The 21143-nt window shown below is 54.8% G+C and overlaps 1 protein-coding gene across 3 annotated transcripts in view; it reads right to left on the bottom strand.

Annotated features, from left to right (window-relative positions):
* The window catches only part of BCAS4 (breast carcinoma amplified sequence 4), a 60505-nt gene that overhangs the window by 28650 nt on the left and 10712 nt on the right, over positions 1-21143 (bottom strand). For all 3 annotated transcript variants that reach the window (XM_042980158.1, XM_042980160.1, XM_042980159.1), the window contains exons 2-3: positions 16791-16862; positions 6789-6890 (exon numbers count right to left, since the gene is read on the bottom strand). In XM_042980158.1, coding sequence (XP_042836092.1) covers positions 6789-6890; positions 16791-16862 — 174 coding nt within the window. The remainder of the gene's footprint in view (positions 1-6788; positions 6891-16790; positions 16863-21143) is intronic.

Here is a 21143-nt window from a genome sequence, read left to right on the forward strand (position 1 = left end):
CGAACCTGCTCATCTGCAGCCTGTGGTGTATCTTCACCTTTCCCTTCACCCAGCACACGGGTGTTCCCGCACTCACGTGTGTGCGTGTTCACGCGTGCGTGTATTTAAGCGTGTTCGTGTGCCTGTGCTCATGTGAGCTTGTGTGTTTATACGCACGTGTATTCGAGTGCGCGGGCATGTTCACGTGTCGCGAGCACAGAAGGCGAAGGCCACCAAAGGAAGCGACTCCAGAGCCACATCAGACGAGCCACACCTCTGTGGGCCTCCCTCGTTCCCGCTCCCGCAGTAGGCTAGCAGAGATCTTCTCTCGCCAGGAAGAGGAAGGAGACTAGGAGGGAGCCTCCCTCCACTGGAAGGAAGTTCATGGCCCCCCACTGCCTACAGGGTGCCCACCATCCGGCCCTGCCCTCTCCTCCTCACACTGGCCTCCCCTCCTTCGGGTTCCACCTGCTGTCTCCAGGCCAGGCCCTGCTCTCTGTTCTTGATGGGGTGAACGTCGCCCAGCTTTCAGGGCCTGGACTGACAGTCCCCTCCAGAGAGAGGCCTTCCCCGGCCGCCTAATCTAACGCAGCCCCCATCACCGTGGAGACTCCGGCTTTCCCTGTCTCCTTAGCCCTCCTCGCCCTCCGAACTTCTCGTCCACTGCCTCCAGAACATAGGTTCCGAAGGAAAAGGTGCTGAGTCAGTGTTGTTCACAAGGCCAAGACCGGAACCTGGTGGGCTGCACGGGGTTCCCCTGGACGGCAGGTGCCTGAGAATCCACGCACGAATGGGCACATCCGTAGCAAAAAGACACCACATCATTGCTCCACTGTGGCCCCAGGGTTCTGGCAGCTGAAAGGCCGAATAAGCCACGTCAGATGTGGGGGGGGGGGGGGGGCAGAAGACAAGGGGCCACGGGGCCAGGAAGCTTCCCCTGACCAGGGCTCCGGCCCTTGGGCTCCGAGGCCTCCCTGGGTGGCACAGCTACTTGTAAAACACGGAAGACGGCCCCGCAGTCCCTGTCCGCCAGCCGATTCCAACTGTATGCACCCCCTGTTCCCTCCAGTCTGGGGGGGGAGCTGAGGAATGCACGCTCGCAGGTCAGAAATGCCAGCCAAGGGCAGCCCGGGAGAGACCTGGTTCGGGGAGACCAGGAGAGATGCAGCCACCAGAGCGGATGGGGCTGGGGGACAGGATGGTGACCACTCTGGTGGCTGCGTCTCGGGAATAGGGGGGACTCGTACATAGTCTTTTTTTTTTATTTATTAAAAAAATTTTTTATGTCTATTTATTTTTGAGAGAGGGGGACAGAGCACGAGTGGGGGAAGGGCAAAGAGGGAGGGAGACACAGAATCTGAAGCAGGCTCCAGGGTGCTTGCTGGTCAGCACAGAGCCCGACATGGGGTTTGAACCCACGAACTGCAAGATCATGACCTGAGCTGAAGTCGAACGCTTAACCGACTGAGCCACCCAGGCGCCCCCTACGTAATCTTCCCTACGTGAAAATATACTACTTTTACTAGCAGGAGGGAGGGAGGGAGGGGGGAGAGAGGAAAGCCCCATTGTTTTGTTTTAAAACATATTGGTCAGTACTGACGTGTATGGTCGCTTCGGGCAAAAGGTCCCCGCTTCAGACCAGAGCACTGTCTGCAGAGAGGAGCCAACATTTGGCTCTGGGGAGCACTCAGGAGCAGACTTCTGCAACCCCCACTCTGCCGCTCCCTAGCTGTGTGACCGCGGGCAGATCACCCCACCTCTCTGTGCCTCCCCTGCTTTCTCGGTCGGGTGGGACGAATAACGGGATTGTCCTCCGGGGCGGCCGTGGGCTGGAGCGCCTTCTCCCGAGGAAAGCACTTCGAGTCCCTGGTGCCCTGTGTGTGCTAGTTTTTATTACCAAAACTAAGAAAGGCCCAAGTGCTGCGCTGAGAGGTCACCCTGTGGTCCCCAAGCCCCTCCTGGCAGGTGGCACTGATCTGAGAGCAGGGTGGTCCTGGGCACCCCGGGAGGCCCTGACAGCGAGCAGCCGTCCCGGATACGCTCACCCCTCAGTCTGTGGCAACAGCCAGCAGAACAGTGCTGGGCTTCACCGAGCACCTCAGGGACCTAGTGCCAGCTGCTGGCCTAATGCCCCACGATGACTGCCAGGAGGGAAGACATATTCCCAACTTACAGAGGAAGAAACAGATTCTGGAGGGTGACAGCTACCCAAGGGGCAGTTCTGGGGCCGGGGCCACATGGCTCTGGAATCTACCTGTCCCGGTCCAATGCACATCAGGTTCTCATAAGCTCCTAAAGCACACACTTCATAGTGGGAAATATGTATTTTCGCACCGGCTTCTCGTCCAAGACCCCCCTGGACTAGCTCAGTGTTTCCTCCTTTTAACAGAGACCCAGTTACAGAGAAATACCTCTACTCTAAGGAAAGCAACAGCCCAGGGGAGGCTGATACGAGGCAAATGCCACTCAGCCTCAACATTGGGGAGACTCTAGGGCAGAGTGGGGATTGTGGCAGCCTGGTGATCCTAGCCCACTGAAGGGGACGGGTGCTTCTCAGCTGCAGCTGTTGGAAGGAATGGGGGAGGGGGCCTTGGGGTTGGTCGTGTAGCACCCGGTCACTCAGTATAGCCCCGGATCCTGCCGGCATCCGAGTGTGCCATTTCCATCTAAAACTCGTAGTAATCGCTGGTGCGAGCGTAAAATGCCGTAGTCACGTCACTTTGGAACACGTCTGGCAGTTCCCCAAAAGAGTTCTGGTATGACCTAGCATTTCCACTCCTAGGTTTCCACCCGAGAGGAATGAAAATACAGATTCACACAAAAACGCAGACGTGCGTGTTCACAGCATTATTCATAAGAGCCAAAAAGGGGAAATGACCCAAGTACCCATCAACCGATGAAGGATAGACGAAATGTGGCGTGTCCATCCACACACTAGAATATTATTCAGCCAAAAAAAGGAATGAAGATCAGACACATATTACGGCCTGGATGAACCCCCGAAACATCATCCTGAGTGAAATAAGCCAGGCATTGTAGCCACAGGCTGTATAATACCATTAGTGTGAAACATCCAGAAGAGGCAGATCCATAGAGCCAGAAAGTGGATGTGTGGCCGCCAGGGGCTGGGGCGTGGCTGCTGGTGGTTACAGAGTTTCTTCGGGGGACGATGAAAACTTCCTGGAATCAGGTAGTGGTGATGATTGCACAACCATGTAAATACACTCAGTTCTTAGCACGTGTTCGGTGTTCCATGGGTTGTGAATGGAACGCTTCAAAAAAGTCTTTTTGGATTTTCTCGGGGTTGGGGAGGGAATAATAGTATAGTATTTGCAATCACTTTTGAAGGGTCCTGTCGTTCTCACCACGGGGTCCAAACTCCACGACTCGGCCCAACACGGTCAGTCTGTGCCCACCCCTAACCTTGAGCTCTATCTATACCACCCACAACTGCCTGAAAGGCCTTGGTCTTTGCAGCCTTGGGACATCTGCACAAGCTGTCCACCCCCCCACCAGGCTTATTCCTTCATTTCTCAGTCCTTCGTGTGAAGAGACCCCCAGGAAGCGGGTCTCTCTTACAGGTCTGGCCAGGCCCCTGCTTTGCAGGTGCTGACACAGCCAACCTATCTCATCCAGCCCAGGTCCTCACCCAGCACCCCCACAGGCCACTAGCAGGGGACCAGGACGCTCATACCCATATCTCAGGGTAGCTCATAACGAGCGTTCAAGTAATGTTGGCCAAGTAAATACTGGTAAGATTTGGGTTCAAGGGGGCAGCTGGGTGGCTCAGTCGGTTAAGCGGCAGACTTCAGCTCAGGTCATGATCTCACTGCTTGTGAGTTCGAGCCCCACGTCGGGCTCTGTACTGACAGCTCAGAGCTTGGAGCCTGCTTTGGCTTCTGTGTCTCCCTCTCTGTCTGCTCCTGTCCCGCTCATGCTCTGTCTCTCTGCCTCCCAAAAATAAATTAAAAATGCTAAAAAAAAAAAAAAAAAAAAAAAAGAAAGAAAAGAAAGAAAAGAAAAAAAGATTTGGGTTCAGGAACCTCACTACTGTCACTCCATTTTACAGGGGAGCAGAGACTTGGAATTTGCCAGGGGGGGTCACACAAGGAAAGAGACAGCATCAGGATCCGAACCCAGGCAGTAGGACTCTAGAGCCAGGGTTGAGGGGGAATGCTATCTCGTGGGTGGAGACCCGGACGCTGCTACGTCACAGGATGCCCCACAACAGAGAACGTCAGGCCCGAAGCGTCAACAGCACCAACACCCTGCCGTGGGGACTATCCTGTCTCATCAGTGGCTCCCCATCGCTTGGGATGAAGAGGCCAAAATCCTGACAACAGGGCTCCTGCTGCCCGATTTCTCCAGCCCCACTCTGGTCACGTTCCCATCATCAGGCCATCCCGGGATCCTCCCAGCGTCCCCATGTCCCTCCTGCCCCCGAGCTCAACTCCGTCCTGCCTCTGAGCCTCTGCCCGAGCTGTCCCCCCTGCCCATCCCCCCTCCACCTAACATCACCCCTTCCATTCTTCCTCCAGGGGCTCTTTCCACTCCTCGGGCAGCACCTTCCTCCAGAGCACCTGCCTCCTTCCCTCGGCCACTGTGGTCAGCAGGAAAACGGCCCCCAGAGAGGGCACATCCTCATTCCCAGAACCTGCGAAGATATTATAGGGGCAAGAAGGACTCTGCAGATGGGACTGAGGACAGGGAGATGATGCCGGGTGACCCGGGGGACTACAGGGTCCTTGTCAGAGGGGAGCAGGAGGGTCAGAGCGTAAGAGAGACTGGAAGGCGGTAGAGGCCACAAGCCAAGGAATGCGGGCAGCTTCTGGAAGGTGGAAAAGGCCCCCCCAGAGCCTCCAGAAGGAACCAGCCCCGCTAACACTTCAGTTTTTAGCCTATAAGACACATTGGGACTTGCAACATCAGGAGCTGTAAGATATAAACCCATGTCGCTTGACGCCCCTAAGTTTGTGGGCATGTGTTATGGTGGCCACCGGGAACCACTGCGGGAGCGCTTTGTGGCCGGGCCCCTCCTGCTGGAACACGGCCGCGGGCTGCACCTGCCTTTCTCCCCGTGAGAGTCCCGCAGCGCACACAGTAGGCCCTCAGTAAGTCTCAGTGGGCTGACTGTTAAGGGAAGCGCTGGGCTTGAGAGCTGGGCCAGGGCTCCAAACCTTCCCATTTTCTTTCTTTCCTCGGTCAAACGTGTGGAATAAAATTCAAATGAATCAGCGATTCCAAGGGCAAAGTTTTAATTATATTCCTGCCTCATTCTCTGCTGACAAGAATGTTAACTCTGCCAGCTCTAGTGGTGACTGCCGTGCTCCCTTCCTCCGTGGCTCGGAGCGGCTCACGTCCCCTCCGACCAGGTGACCGCTATTTAATTGCAAGCTCCCTCAAGCCTCCTGGGCTTTCGCTGTGTAAGGAGCCAGGATCCCAAGCTGAGGGCCCCGGTACGGGTAAGAGCTTGGGCTCCAGGGGACGCAGGCTGAGGTCCCAGCTTCAGGGAATGAGCTGTGTGACCCTGGGAACGCTGCTTACCTCTTGGAGTTTATGCTCTTCCTCTGGGAAATGGGACAGTGAGGGTACCGTGCTGCGAAGAGAAAAATGAGCTACGATGCGCTTAGCCTGGTGCTCACACGGGAACAAGGCAGGTGAGGGAAGTCAGCAGTGAGGCAGTAGGGCGTGGTGGGGATTGCGGTATGCTGGAGAACACGGGCCTTGTCTGAGGGGCAGGTGCCACCCGGCTCTACAAAATTACAGCCCGGGGCTTAGAAACGTTCTCCTTCTCAATTTGGGTCGTCCTCACATGGGGGTTTATGTGTGTAAAAATTCACTGAACTATACACGGAAGATGCGTGTACTTCAGGGGCGCCTGGGTGGCTCAGTTTGTTAAGCGTCCGGCTTTGGCTCAGGTCATGATCTCACAGCTGGTGAGTTCAAGCCCCGCATCGGGCTCTGTGCTGACGGCTCGGAGCCTGGAGCCTGCTTCCGATTCTGGGTCTCCCTCTCTCTCTGCCCCTCCCTCACTTGCACTCTGTCTCTCTCTCTCTCTCTCTCTCTCTCTCAAAAATAAACATAAAAAAAAAAAGATGTGTGTACTTCATGTATTTATACCTTGAAAAATACAACCTGGAGATTAAAGTATTTAAAGAAATGTGAGCTAAGTGCTATCAAAGCTTTTGAATTTCCAAAAGCAGCTTAAAAGCCAGATTGTTAGGGGCACCTGGGTGGCTCCGTCGGTTAAGCATCCAACTTCGGCTCAGGTCACGATCTCACGGTTCGTATGTTCGAGCCCTATATGGGGCTCTGTGCTGACAGTGCTTGGGATCCTCTCTCTCTCCCTCTTTCTCTACCCCTCCCCCCCACTCTCTCTCTCAAAATAAATTAAAAAACCTTTTTCAAAAAGTCTGATTTTTAAATTTTTTTAATGTTTATTCATTTATTGAGAGAGAGAGAGAGAGAGAGAGAGAGAGAGAATGAGTGGGGGAGGGGCAGCGAAAGCCCAACGCAGGGCTTGAACCCACAAACCGTCAGATCATGACCTGAGCTGAAGTCGGACACTTAACCAACTGAGCCACCCAGGCGCCCCATACCTGGACTTTTAAGTGGGGTACTTTATATGAATTCATATTTGTCACAGCTTTTACAATACCGTGTAAGTACGCCCTCTTTTGCCACCAACCCCCTGTACTGGGTCTAACACCCGACGCTCTGGAGGCCCAATCAGCACTTTGGAAGAGAGGAGGAAGGAACCAGAACAGGCCCACAGGTCTCACAAAGAAAGCTCATCATCTCAGACACACCTCTAGCTGGTCCACTTTGGCATAGATGCCACGCATTTCTGTCACTTTGGCCTTAAGGAGTGGGATGTTTTCCTCCAAGATCTGTGAAGTGTCGCTCCTGATCTGCAAGAAACAGAACAGCTCGTCAGGCCCTCTGCCCCGTTACCCCGGCCTCCGGCCTGCCTCCGGGGTCGCCCAGGGTCTGCAGGGACCTCGCGGATGGCCACGATGTCGAGCGGCATCCTGCACAAGGACAGACCCGGGGACAACCCAGAACCCAGAGTCCTGAGTGGGGACCCAGACCGACCCATGTATCGTTTACTGCCGTTTCCCCCACGAACACCTGCCAACACCAGTCCCAAAATAAGATCTGTTTTCTAAACCACTCAACTGGAGCAAAGGGAAAGACCCGAAATCTCTTCTCCAAACCCAAGTCGGGTAAGTCACATTTTCACTGCCCTGAAATTAATAATACCAACAAGTTAATGATCATTAACATTCATTAATAACGTGAATGAAAACCACCGCTCCCAAGTATCAAAGTGCTTCCCATATGCAGACACCGCGCTAAGCACTTCCCGCACACCATCTCATTTAATTTTCAATTTCTTCTGCTTGGAAGGGCTCCCAACGTGGCTATGACCTTTAATGAAGCCACACCTCTCCCGTGATCCCTGAAATCGGACACCTCTGCCTCTGTTTTTGTCCTCAAGAGCCAAAGACCACGCCTAACCTGTCACTGTGTGAGAGAGAGAGAGAGAGACACGTCATCTCCGTGTTATCATGTCCTTAGGATGCGGGAGCTGCTCTCAGACTCCAGGGAGCATCGGGATCCCCCAGGGCAACCTGCCCGATGCTGATTCCCAGGCCCCTCCATGTCTGGTTTAGTCTGCCTGGGGTCAGCCGGGAATCTGCGTCTTCAGCTAAGCTCCGAGGCCAGGCTGGAGCTGGAGTGTGAGAGAAGTCGGGGAACACCAGCGGGCACCCTAGAGGCTGGACTCAGGCTGGAGTCTGAGCTGTGTGACCTCGGGCGAGTCACTGCACCTCTCTGAGCCCTCCTTTGCTTATCTGGACGGCAAAGCAGTGACAATGGCTCCGGCTTCCTTGGCAGGCGGTGAGGACAGACCGTCCGGCAGGGTGTTTGGCAGGGTTCGTACAGGCGGCTCCTGACACGCTCCCCAGTGACCGCTGCCTCCTGCACAGCCGCTGCGTGGCCCCCACCCCCCGCCCCCGGGACCGTGAACTGGCCCTGGCGATTCGCTTCTAACGAAAGGGACTCGGCCAAAAGGAGAGATGACACTCTGGGGACAGGGTCACACAGAGGACTGTCATTCCAGTTTGTTCTCTCTCTCATTGGCTCGCTCGTGCACGCTCCCTCTCCCCCCCACCTTCCTCACCTGCCTTCTCAGCCACCAGTAAACTGAGGCGACAGAGAGGCCCACGCGGCTGGGGACGGAGGGCAGCCTCTGGCACCCGCCAGTGGGGAACCGAGGCGCACCCCCGCCGACTGGGCCGGATGCGGTCCTGCCCCGGCTGAACCTCGAGACGAGAGCGGCCCGTGGGCAGCCTGTGCGGCAAGGGCCACCGAGCCACCTGGCGGGGCCGTACACACTCCCAACCCACAGGCGCTGCCAGGTGGGGAAGGCTGTCGTTTCACGTCACCACGTCTCGGGACCCGGGTTCAGCAGCGACAGACAACTGACGCAGGGAGACAGCTCAGCACAAAGTTTTCATGTTAAACATGATCTGAAAACCACATCTGTTCGCCTTTCTACCCAAATACACGAGACCCGCCTGTGGTCCTCCCGGAACCCGCTCCCACCGCCCTGCGGGCTGACACCACCCTCCCTGCCCCAGGTCTCAGACGCTACCCCGTTCCCCAAATGTCCCAGACCAAGCTGTCCCCTCCTGCTTCTCCTCCTCTGGTCACAGCGCTGCCACCGTGCTGCTTGGGTGCCTGACTCCAAGCCCACTGTCCTGGGTATCCTCCTGCCCCACATGCCCTGGCCCCACGAGGGCACACACAGGCCCCGAGAGGGTGGCATGTGGCCTCAGTCTCTGCCCTGACCTCCCTGTGCCTCGGTTTCCCTGTCTATAAAATGGGTACCACACAGGTTCTTCCCTTCAAAGAATGTTCTGGAGATGAAACAACACCAGCTATGCCTGGATGTGGCCCACAGAGTGAGTTCTGTTTTTTGTTTTTTAAGTTTTTTAATGTTTGTTTATTTTTGAGAGAAAGAGCATGAGCAGGGGAAGGGCAGAGAGAGAGGGAGACACAGAACCCGAAGCAAAGCCAGGCTCTGAGCTGTCAGCACGGAGCCCTATGCGGGGCTCGAACTCACAGACCGCGAGATCATGACCTGAGCCGAAGTCGGATGCTTAACCGACTGAGCCACCCAGGTGCCCCTTTTTAATTTTTTTTTAACGTTTATTCATTTTTGAGAGAGCATGAGTAGGGGGGGAGGGGCAGAGAGAGAGGGAGACACAGAACCCGAAGCAGGCTCCAGGCTCCGAGCTGTCAGCACAAAGCCCGACGTGGGGCTCAAAGCCACGAACCTTAAGATCATGACCTGAGCGGAAGCCAGGCACTTAACCGACTGAGCCACCCAGGCACCCCAAGTTTTTTAATATATGACTTAATTTCTAACTTTCCTAGGAGAAATGGCTGTTTCTAGGGCTGGGGCAGGGAAAACATAGTGCCTGGAGAATCTTCTAGTGCCAGAATGTAAGGGAGTATTTATTTATTTATTTAAACTTGTTTTTATTAAGTAATCTCTATGCCCCGTGAGGGGCTCAAACTCACGACCCCAAGATCATGAGTTAGGTGCTCCTCTGACCAAGCCAGCCAGGCACCCCTGTAAGGGAGTGTTTAAGAAGATATAGGACAGGGGCGCCTGGGTGGCTCAGTCGGTTGAGCGGCCGACTTCAGCTCAGGTCATGATCTCACGGTTCACGAGGTCGAGCCCCGCCTCAGGCTCTGTGCTGTCAGCGAGGAGACTGCTTCTGGTCATCTGTCCTCCTCTCTCTCTGTCAGTCCACCACACGCTTGCTCTCTCTCTCTCTCAAAAGTAGACATTAAAAAAAAAAAGATAAAGGATGGGGCATGTCAAAGGAACACAGGAGCCAACCTGAAAGAGACGAATGGTCAAATCTGGAACAATCTGGACAACAAAACACGTAATATGATATCGGACTATAACCCAAAGCACAAGATGGACACCACAAACGATGGGGAAGCAGAAATGGCGACATCAGCTAGGCATGTGGGTGCAAGGGCGTGTGGGTGCCACGTGCCCCAGACACGACGTGGTGAGAAGGCACCTCACCTGTGTGGATTCTCTCTAGAAACCCACAACCCCCGTCTCACCATAAGAAAAACACCGGACAAACCCAAATGGAGGGACCTTCTACAAAGTACCTGACCAGGGCTCCTCGAAACTGCCAATGTCGTGAAAAGCAAGGAAAGACCGAAACTGCCACAGAGGAGGCGACTAAGCAGACATGACGACTTAACGCGATGTGGGATCTCACGTGATCCTGGATCGCGTTCATCCTGGACGTTAACGGGAAACTGGCAAAATCAAAATCTAACGATGGAGAGTAGTGAATAGCAATGCGCCCGTGTTGGTTTCTTAGGTTTTTTGTTTGTTTTTTGGTTTTTTAATGTTTATGTATTTTTGAGGGGGGAGGGGGGGAACCAGTGGGGGAGAGGCACAGAGGGAGACAGAGGATCTGAAGCGGCCTCTGTGCTGAGGGCAGAGAGCCTGATGCGGGGCTTGAACACAGGAACCACGAGATCATGACCTGAGCCGAAGTTGGACGCCTAACTGACCGAGCCATCCAGTCGCCCCTGGGTTTCTTAGTTTTGACAAAGGTCCTGTGGCTGACGTGAGATGTTAGCACAGGGGGGAGAAACTGGATGAGGGGCGTGTGGGCACTCTCCATACCATCTTCTCACTTTTCCTGTAAATCTAAAACTATTCCAAAATAAAACACGTAAATACGGCTTTAAAATATTCAAGTGATTAAGTGGGGATTTACAACACGTCTTGAAAGTCAGCCGCTTTGGCAACACTGGGCCTACATCCCCCAGGCACCGAAGGCCGGGCTGAGCCGTGGCTGCTGGCTCCGGGTGGGGCATGGGCTCTCTGGTGTCCTCAGTCACCACCCCTCCCTCATGCCTCGCCCCTGCCCCCTTCACTCCTGTCCAGATCCTGCCTGGCTCCCGCGGGCACATGCGTTTGTTACCCTTGATAGGAAAAAGCCCTCAACATCTTCCCTTGGGCTCCCCCAAGGCCAAACTTCTGGAGACATACCCATCCCTCCACAAGGCTGAACTCTCGAGAAATTGCTGTGATTCAGTAATGCAACAAAGAGCAGATAACTCCCGGCAAGGTCAGAACACAGTAGATCAAACGCAGATCTTTTCTTTCTGCTCATTTCTCAAGAAACGAATCGGGCGAGAACAAGGGCAGTCAGGAGGGCCTGGTCCCAGTGACCCACCCTGAGGGGGTGAGGGGAACACTGCAGAGGGGAGAGTGATGACGTGCGTCCCTGCCTCCCTCTAGCTTCGAAGGAACCCCAGGAAGAGGGGGTCTGTGGCTGGGCAGGCAGTCCCCTCTCCACTTGCTGAAACTGTGGATAATGGGGGGCTGTCTACCCCTGCCCGCATGGCGGTCTGTGCGTGCATGGGGGGAAAGTAGAGAGTAATCCTTGGGGTCCAAAAGGCCCCCAACGCTTCCTCTCGGTTCCCCCACGTGCTGGGAACTGTAAGGCGAAAATGAGGGCGAGGAGGGGCATGATGCCAGCACTCTGTAGGCTTTCGCCTGGTGCTGAGAACAGACCCTGTGAATCAGAAACGATTTTATCTTTAACCTTTCATGGGTGGTGATGCTGCACAAGACGGAAAAACGAAATGAGCCAGCCCAAGGTCGGAAGGCTACAAAGTGGGAGGTGGAAGGTCACCATCCAGGTTGGTCCGGGGTCACCTCTAACACCAGAGGTCTGCAGACGCGTTCTGCCGAGCCAGCCCGCATCATGTCTAAAAAAAACCAAAGCCCACCCGAGCGAGATGCCAAGATCTGAAAACAAGGAGGTTTCCCTTAGAAGCCCAGATTTCTAGCTCCTTGTGAAAAATCGGAAGACCGGGCCACCCTGAGACCATGTCCTGTGTGGAGCTGTGACAGCTGTCCCCTCTGGTTAACTGTGATCTCTCACCACTCCCTAGAGTCCCTCCAGCAGGGCGTCTGTGGCCATGCTGTGCCCTCCTCTTCTTCCAGGGGAGTCCAAGGAAAGCAACGCATTCTGCTTCTCACACCTACTTTGCATCATCATGGAATCTGAGATGGCACGTTTCGTTCGCGACCGAGAAGCACACAGAGAGGTCAGCGACGAATCGATCCTATCTGAGCCTCTGCCAGGACGAACCCCCAACCTGGTTGATTGGCCTGGCCGACCCTTCCCCAGCCCAGTCTGCCACCACCTCCCCAGAGCTGGCCTCCGGAGCCCAGAAGTCTGGGCAGCGGATGTGGGGGTTATCACCGAGCAAAGACGGCTGTCCAGGATGATTCAGGGCCCCCAGGAAGGAGAGCCAAATGCACTTGACCCAAGAACACACACCAATGCCAAATGCAAGTGCTGGCCCAGGGCCAACAGGGAATTTTCTCCATCTATGTGAACGAAGAAAGAGTCCGCTCCCTGCCAGGGGTGGGGGTTACCAGGGCCCAGATGAGCCGCCTGAACTCCAGAGGGCACAGGGCTGAAGGCCTTACAAATCCTCATCACTGTCACCACCTCCCGGTGCTTCCGTAATGACGATGGTGACCCCAGGAGCCACATTTACACAGAGCCGCATACAGAGCCGGCACCCTGCTAAGCAATTATTTTTAACTATTTTTAATCGAATGGCAACGACATACAGCAAAGTGCTCGGGCCTTCAGTGGGCAGTTGGACGTATTTTGTGAGCACGTTTCCATCTGGGTAAACACCACCCAGGCCACCGTGTGGAACATCCCATCACCCCGGAAGGCTCCCTCCTGCCTCTTTCCAGTCGTGACCACGCCCCCAAAGCCAACCACTGCCTGACTTCCCATCACCACAGACTCGTTCTGCATATTTTTGAACTTCGGATCATGGAAGCCACCACAGCTCGCATTCTGTGCCCGACTCCTTTCTCCGGGCCTCACACTCGGGAGAGACCTCACTGATGTCGTGTGCAGTTTGTTCCTTCGCGTCGCCGTGAGGGCCAGGGTGTGAAGAAACAACAGCTGATTGCCTCGTTTCTACCGCCGATGGACGCCGAGGTTCTTTCTGGTCTAGGAGCGTCGCGAATAAAGCTGCTGCGAACATTGGGGTGCGAGGCTTTGCAGTCTCTGCTTTCCGCTTCTCTGGGGTAATTATCTCGGATGACAGTCGCCAGGATGCAGGGTCAGTGCATGTTTGACTTTCTGAAAATCTGCCGAACAGTTTCCAAAGTGGCTGTGCCTTCTTGCATCTCTGCCAGCAAGGCGACGAGCGTTCCTGTTGCCCCACATCCTCGCCCACACTTGCACTGCGGTCACCGCAGGGGAGGGGCAGCGCGTATCCCCACCTCATCCGGTCCGCACGGTAACTCTTGGGAGACAGATACCATTTGCGTAGATTGAAGAGGGCCACAAGTCCTTTGCATTCCTTCCGTGAGCACGCGGGGTCTGTGTCCTCTCCCCTTGGATCTGGGTGCCCTGTGGGACTGGTCTGACCGGTAAAATAGGACAGAAGTGACACTGGCACACCCAAGCGTCCAGACACCCGGAGGCTCCCACTTCCCATCTGTCGGAATGCCTGCCCTGGGAGGCCTGATGCCATCCCAAGGGAGCCCGAACTAGCCCCGAGGACAGGCTGCATGGGGAGAGGGGACACCAGCCGGTCCCCGGCCATCGGCACTCGCAGCCCAGACGTCAGACAAGCGGGAGAAAGGGCCACGGCGGACATCCCCGCCCCAGCAGGAACCACATCCCCTCTGTGCCCTGCCCTGGCCCACGTAGTAAACGGGTGGTCGTTTTACCCCACTGCCTGATGCGGCAACGGACAGAACCACGACCTCCATTTACAGGAGAGAAGAGAAAGGGAGGGAGAGGGCACGTGCTGTGCCCGAGAACCCACAGCAGCAGGAGTCGGAGCTTGAAGTGGCAGCAGCGAGCCTCACGTCTAAGGTCTAAACAGGTGGCAGGCACAGGCTGGTGAATTCCAGTCACACAGGGTGATCAAGGGCAAGGGCAGGCTGGCAATGCACTTAATGCATCAGACAGGAAGCCGAACTCTCGTTCCTAAGTGCCTGATTTTCCCGGAAAAGGCGCGGCTTCTCTCTGGACTATGCACCAGGGAGCCTGGCCACTCTCAGGCCTCTAACTCGACCACTGTTGCCAAAGGCCAAAGCAGGGAGCTGGGGACAACGTCCATGGGGTGACATCACCTGCCCCCCAGAGGTCCCCACTCATCCCTAGCTTGCACCAAAAGAGAAAAGGAGGCCCCGAGCTGGACACCTCTCTCTGCCACGCGTGCAGGCGCACCAGGGAAACTAAGCATCAAGTGTCGGGGCCAAGAGGGTCTCCGTAACTCCGCGCACTGTTGCAGGGGCCACAAAAGCATCGTACCAGGCACATTCTCTTAACGCAGGCACGCTCGTTTGCGTATGAACACAAGAAATGGTCTTCACTCCCGTGGGAGACGCGCTCTCTTCCCTTTCTTGAAACACAGGACCCTCTTGGTCTGGTGTCATTTGCCCTTTTTCAGTAGGACGCCAAATACAGAGAAACATACTCTCGGCCCACAAAACATTTGCGCATGGGATAGACGTACCTGGCAGGCGGCCACGGAGTCAGGGGGCCCCACAGGAGCAGTGGCCAGTGACAGGCTGAGAGCTCACACGCTGTCCAGGGTGGGGCGGCCACTACACAACTCCGGCCGATGCTGGCCAGGTGGGACCAAGCACCCAAGGGAGCCAGAACTTTGCTCTTCCAAAAGAAGCCAGAAACCCTGATTTTTTTTTTTTTTTTTTTTTTTTGCATGACATTCTATAAATGTCAGCAGTGAATTCCTTTTTCTTTTCCTTCCAGAAACAGTCAACATATCTGCAGGCGGGACCGGGTCCATGGGTCATGTGTGTGATCTCGGTATTAAAACCTTTGCATAAATGCATCTCCAGGCTTCCAGTTAGAGGAGGGGCTTGTCAGCACACTGCCTCACGCCTTGGCCTCTAGGCGACACACACAGGCTCCCCCACCACAGGAAGCCTTGATGGTTTCAAAGGCAAGGTGGCCTGACCCCTCTCCCGATCCAGGCTGACTCCGGCCCCAAGATCGCCCCTTAGGCGGATCGTGGGTCTCCTTTCAAGGAGGAGGGTGGCTGAGACTTGAGAACAAAACGTCCCTGAGTCACCAGTCCACCCATCTTCCAAATCTACCCCTTTGGCTTTGGGCCCCCCTGGTCCACACTGTGCCCAGCACACCATACCCACGGGCCGGTGCCTCTGCCTGGACACTCACCCTCCCCAGCGGCGGAATTCTTTCTGTTCCTCCTTCAAAGCCCCAAATTAATCACCACCTGCTCTGCAAAGCCTTCCCAATTTCCCAGGCAGAATCTAACGCCTCTGCTTTTCTTTCTTTTTCTTTCTTTTTTTTTTTAAACAAATCAAGTCTTAGGATCATGTGCCCAGTTCCTTCTAGACCCTCCCTCTTCAAAACCTTTGCAGTCTCCTTTTGCACCTTGAACACACCTTCAGGCGAGGGCTGCCACACTGGATGACAGCGCTGGTCACACACAGTGGGCTCCTCTCACAGAGGGAAGGGAGACACGGTCCACTTTCTTCTCATCCTCGGGCTCACCACGGCACCCAGTCAGGGGCAGGTGTCCAACGGCCGGTGATGAAGAAAGGGCTGTCCGGGCTGTTCAAAGTCTGCCTCATTACCCAGCTCCCACCCGGACCCTCACCCAAACTAGAAAATTGGTTCTCAAGAGCGAAACACACACAGGTCCTCTTGGGAACACTTCTGTCTTGTTCACTGTTGTGTCCCCAAGGGTGGCACAAGGGAGGCCTATTGAATGAATGGGGATGACAGGGTGCCTGTCACGTTGGCCTGCTTCAAGGAGAAATGGGCTGATACGGGAAACGCACTTTGCACTGTGCCTTGCACCAAGTAGGTGTTCAATAAACGTAGAGGGCTGACGTGACCGTTCCTCCCCTGGGCTCTCAGAAACACTTCTCCGGACACGTGCTTCACAGGCGCACAAATCTACCCCACTGGGTCCAGCCGAGACACGGGTCCTGATCACAATATGGAGCTCTACGCTTTAGGCCTTCAGGCCTTAAACCGAGAGTGCTGGGAGCTTCCAGAAAGTTCTATCATTGCTCCTCAGGGGCCCACACCTGGCTGGCAACAATGCTGGGGACACAAGGATCTGGAGGAGATTTTTGCAAAATTTGTAGTGGAGACCTGGTCTTCTGGGCCTAAGGCACCATCTCCCCCACCCAGCCAAGAGGATTTGATCCAACAAAACAGAGTAAGAGGCAACAGCAGAGACGGCAAAAGGATCTGAGAAGGAACCCGATGCCCAACCCTGCCTCGGGCTACAGCCTGGGCAAGAGGCTCCTCCCAGGCCTTGCAGGCCTGAAGCCATTTCCTGGCTGTCTCCATGTTTGCCTGGCGGACCGCGCAGAGCCGAGGAAAGTTAAATATAGTCTTAGCATCCCCGCTGAACGGCTCCCCGCATCGGTGCCCGAGAGTGCCACCTGGTGGCCCACTCCTGGCTCCTCTGTGGAATAAGAGCCATCTGGGGGGGGATGGGCACTATCAAGATGGCCGCCTCAGGAAGCCTTGGTGTTGAGAGACCGTGGGAGAGAGTGCGCGCGCCTGGTCCTGCTCTCACCGTCGGCTGCTGCCCCCATTCCTTCTGGTTGCCAAATCGCCACCAAAATGGCTTCCCCAGAAAACTCCAGGAAGGACCTGGAGTCTGGCCTGGGCCTAACCTCCCGGGCAGACACTCACCATGTCGGTCAGGCTGCAAAACTCTTCCAGCCTGAGGAGCATCCCCTCGATGGTCTCCTCCACCTCCTTCGCCTGAAAAGAGACAATATCCTGGAGATTAGCAAGTGGTTTCCAGGGAGAAAAACGCCCTTCACTTTTTTTTTTAATTTTTTTTTTAAGCAAACTAAGGATTATCTGCCCAGTTCCCTTCAGACCTCCTTTCCCTTTGCAAAACGTCTCATAGCCTCATTTAAAGTAGTGGTGATCAGGCAGCAATCGTGACACCTGTGGACAGAGGCCTGGCGAAAAGCCACCACGGCCCATCCACTCCAGGCAGCGTTCAAAGGAGAGGAGATAAATAAATATGAGCAGGACTAGAACAAACCTAGCCTTACCATCCCGCTGTTCAGATAAGGAAACTGAGGCTCAGAGAGGACAGGTAACCCTGCTCGAGGGCACACAGCTAGCAAGGGGTGGGGCCAGGATTCCCCGGGAGGTTTGAGTTCACAGCCCCAAAGCCTGCTCTTGACAAACTCTGAGAAATGCCTCCTGGGAAACACGATGGACGGTTCACACAAGATGTAGAAGACGTAGAACGTAAACCTATTCTTGTGACGACACGCAAACAACGTACATGGCTTGACAGAAAGGCCTGGAATGATACAGACCGAAGTGCCCAGAGTCAGGGGATGTACTTACACTAAACAATGATTCAATCTGAAATTCAAATTTAACTGGGTGCCCTGGACTTCACCTCGTAACACTATTAACAGGGTTTACTTAGCCCTGGGGAGCACAAATGGGGAATGGGGTCTGACAAGGGAGACTTGAAGGGTCCCCAACTCGAGGTACTAGGGCTGGGCAGTAACTTAACGAGTGACGTAAGGCAGCCCGCTGGGGCTTGTGGCAATCTGAGGAGCATTTGCCCAAGTCTAGAACAGCCAGCTGCCAGCGGCCATCAGTAGACACGCTCAGCACTCCCAGAGCCTTCCATTTTGCAAGAGAAGCCAGAAATTGTAACTTTAGGGAAAATGTCCCGATTTTTAAATGGTAGCTCAAATTAAAAAAAAAAAAAAAATTTAACACTCCACAGGCCCAGCCAAACATGACCGTGAAAGGATCTGCCAACTTACAAGCCCATTTAAATCCCTCGTGTAAAAATTAGTTTGAACCCTTTTTCCCCTCAAGTATTTACTATTTTCATGACTTAAAAATAGCTGGGGTTTTATTTATTTATTTATTTATTTATTTATTTATTTATTTATTTATTTTTAAAGCTTATTCATTTTTGAGAGACAGAGCGTGAGTGGGGGAGGGGCAGAGAGAGAAGGGGACACAGAATCCGAAGCAGGTTCCAGGCTCCGAGCTGTCCGCACAGAGCCCGATGTAGGGCTCGAACTCGCAAGCTGTGAGATCGCGACCTGAGCCGAAGTCGGACGCTTAACCACCTGAGCCACCTGGGCATTCCAATTGGTATGTATGTATGTATTTATTTATTATTTTAATGTTTATTCACTTTTGAGAGAGCATGAGTGGGAGAGGGACAAAGAGAGAGGGGACACGGAATCCGAAGCAGGCTCCAGGCTCCGAGCTGCCAGCACAGAGCCCGATGCCGGGTTTAAACCCATGAACCGTGAGATCATGACCTAAGCCGAAGTCAGACACTTAACCAAATGAGTCACCCAAGTGCCCCTGTTGTATGTGTTTTTAATTACCAGGCATCTAGGAATAAAGTTCATCTAGAACATGGCTTACCAGGCCAGATCATTCTGTGCCAGGGAAGCGACCCCAGACATTTCTGGGCAGGCCTGGTACCTGCCCCCCCACCCCCGACCTGAAGGCTCCCCTTATCACCCACTCGTCCCCCGAGAGATGTTTATACAGTGCCACAGCCTGCTGCCTGCGGCGGGAGCCGTCGCTACCACAACAGCATAAACGAATGTGCAGAAAAACATCTTTCCGGCTGGAGTAAAAATAGTACCAAGTTGCAATTTTAAACTCTGGAACCTTCATCTCACAGCTGGGACTATTTCTGGGCCTGAACGGGGGAGGCTTGACAGAGAAGGGGACCACAGCAGAGAGAGGACTAAGAGACTCACAGGACGTTCTCTCTGCCCCCCAAAAGGAAGATCGCGGTAAAAAATTGCCCTTAATGCACTAAGAGGGGAAGAAGGAGCCAAGAGAGGCCACAGGGACAGGAGAGAGGCAGGCTGGTCGCTTTCCTTCTGCTGCAGAGGCGAGGGAGAGGGGCACAGAAGGGGGCAGAGGCTCCCTCCAGAGTGCAGGTGTACAAACCCCAGACGCCAGGCCGAATCAAAACCTGCAGAGGGACATGAGAGCCCAGGGCCCGGCTGGATGGGCCGCCTCCTTCTCCAGAGGGGCCCGAAGAGAGGAAGTACATCTCAGCCTATGGCCGAGTGTTCAGGAGGGAGGCCAGTCAGCCCTGGGTTCAGATCCCACCTTCTCGTTTGCCAACCACGTGACCTTAATTGAAGGGCTTACCTTCTGCATTTCGGTTGGCCCACCTGTAAGCCACACCACTCGGCAGGGTTGTTAAGAGGTTAACCTCACGTAATAAAGGTGGTTCAATCGTTTGACAGAGTGCTGACATACAGTAGGTGCATAATAAGTGGCTGCTTTATGTGTCTCTCTCCCTAGATAACAAACGCGGTGGCCAATCGCCATATATGGCTTATTTCATTGGAGGCTCACAAGAACTTTATACAGTAGGTGCTGTCGCTTGCCCCTCTTTCATGGACAGAGAAACAGAGGACCAGAGAGCTCACATCACTTGCTCAAGGTCACATAGCTAATACGTACTGAAGCCAGATCTGACCCTGAGCACTCTCAGTCCAGAGCTGAAGTCTGTAAGTTCCAAGAGGCTCTTTGGAGAGGGGGCAGCGTGTCCCCTTTACGGCCGTCTGTCAGCTGTGGTCTCGACCCCCTCTCCCCCACCTCCCGGTACCAAGGGCAAGTGCCCCAACGCAGGAGAGGGTAGAGAAAGCATTTGGCGACTGGCCAGCTAAGGAGGAACGAGCCCCGAGACGTTCCCAACCAACAGGAAGGAGCTCAGGCTAAGCCAACCCACCACGCCCGCAAATCATTCACGGGACAATTTTCTCTCAAGATAATCCCCTAAGTGGCCTCAGAAGCGAGAGTCCTGCGGGCTGCAGCCCACACGCCTTTTTAACCAGCCCATCAGCAAAATGAATGCCCTCGTCATGCTGTGCAACTCCCTGGGCATAAATCGTCCCCCTCCCAGGGGAAGAAGGGCAAATGGCTCACTCAGAGTGACATTCAGGGCACCGCCGGTGGGGACAGCAGGTGGGCATTGATAACACGCGGGAATCATGGCCTCTGCTTCTTCCTTACGTAAGTCTCCCAAGATGCCAATCGGAGCCTCCCAGCGGGGCAAGGCCCCAAACCCAAAGTGGGGCTGGCTTCCCGCCCGTGAGTGACGGGCGCAAAACCCCACAAACAGACCCCCCGCCGTGGTCTTCTCCAACTCGGCGGAGGCGCCACTGGCCCGTTGCTCAGGCCGAACACCTGAGAGCATCCTCGAGGTCGTCCTTTCTCGGCCCACCCCGTCCACTGTGTGTGCAAATCCTCTCTGCTCCGCCTCCGGAATGTGGCCCAAATCCGACCGCTTCTGTCCACCCCTCGCGCCACCGCCCTGGCACAGGGCGCTGTCCTCTCCCACCGGTCCCTGCTTCCTCTCTGGCCCCCCTTCGGTCTCCTCCCCCGAAAGACCCCGTCAGAACCTGAGCCCTCCCCCGCCGCCGGTGGGGATGGGACACGGGGCAGCGGCTCCGGAAACCAGTCCGGCGCTCTTTCAAAACGTTACACGCAGAGTTGCCCTACGACCCCGCAAGAAAGCCAAGAGAACGGAAATCATGGTGTTCTTACAAAAACTTGGGAGGTATTCACGACAGCCAAAAGGTGGAAATGACTCAAGGCCCGTCAAGTGATGAATGGACAATCAAGACGGGCCATAGCCACGCTACAGAGTATTACGCGGTACTGAAAAGGAATGCCAGCCCGACACCTGCTACAACACGGACGGTCCTCGAAAACATTGAAAGAGGCCACACACAAAGGCCAGGTACTACGTGATTCCTTTTCTGGGCAGTGTTTGCAAGAAGCAAACGCACAGAGACCGAAAGGAGATCACGGGCTGGGGTGGGGGGTAGGGAGGGAGAAGGAGAGTGCTAATGGTCATGGGGTTTCTTGGCGGGGGCAGGGGGGACTGCTGTGGAATGAGGTCACGGCGATGTTTGCACAACACAGTGAACTTATGAAGAACCACTGAATGTACGCTTCAAAACGGTAATTTTTTTACATTACGTGAATTACAGCTTAATTAAAAAGCAGGAC

Source organism: Panthera tigris, chromosome A3 (assembly GCF_018350195.1).
Source record: "Panthera tigris isolate Pti1 chromosome A3, P.tigris_Pti1_mat1.1, whole genome shotgun sequence".
NCBI classification, from domain to species: domain Eukaryota; kingdom Metazoa; phylum Chordata; class Mammalia; order Carnivora; family Felidae; genus Panthera; species Panthera tigris.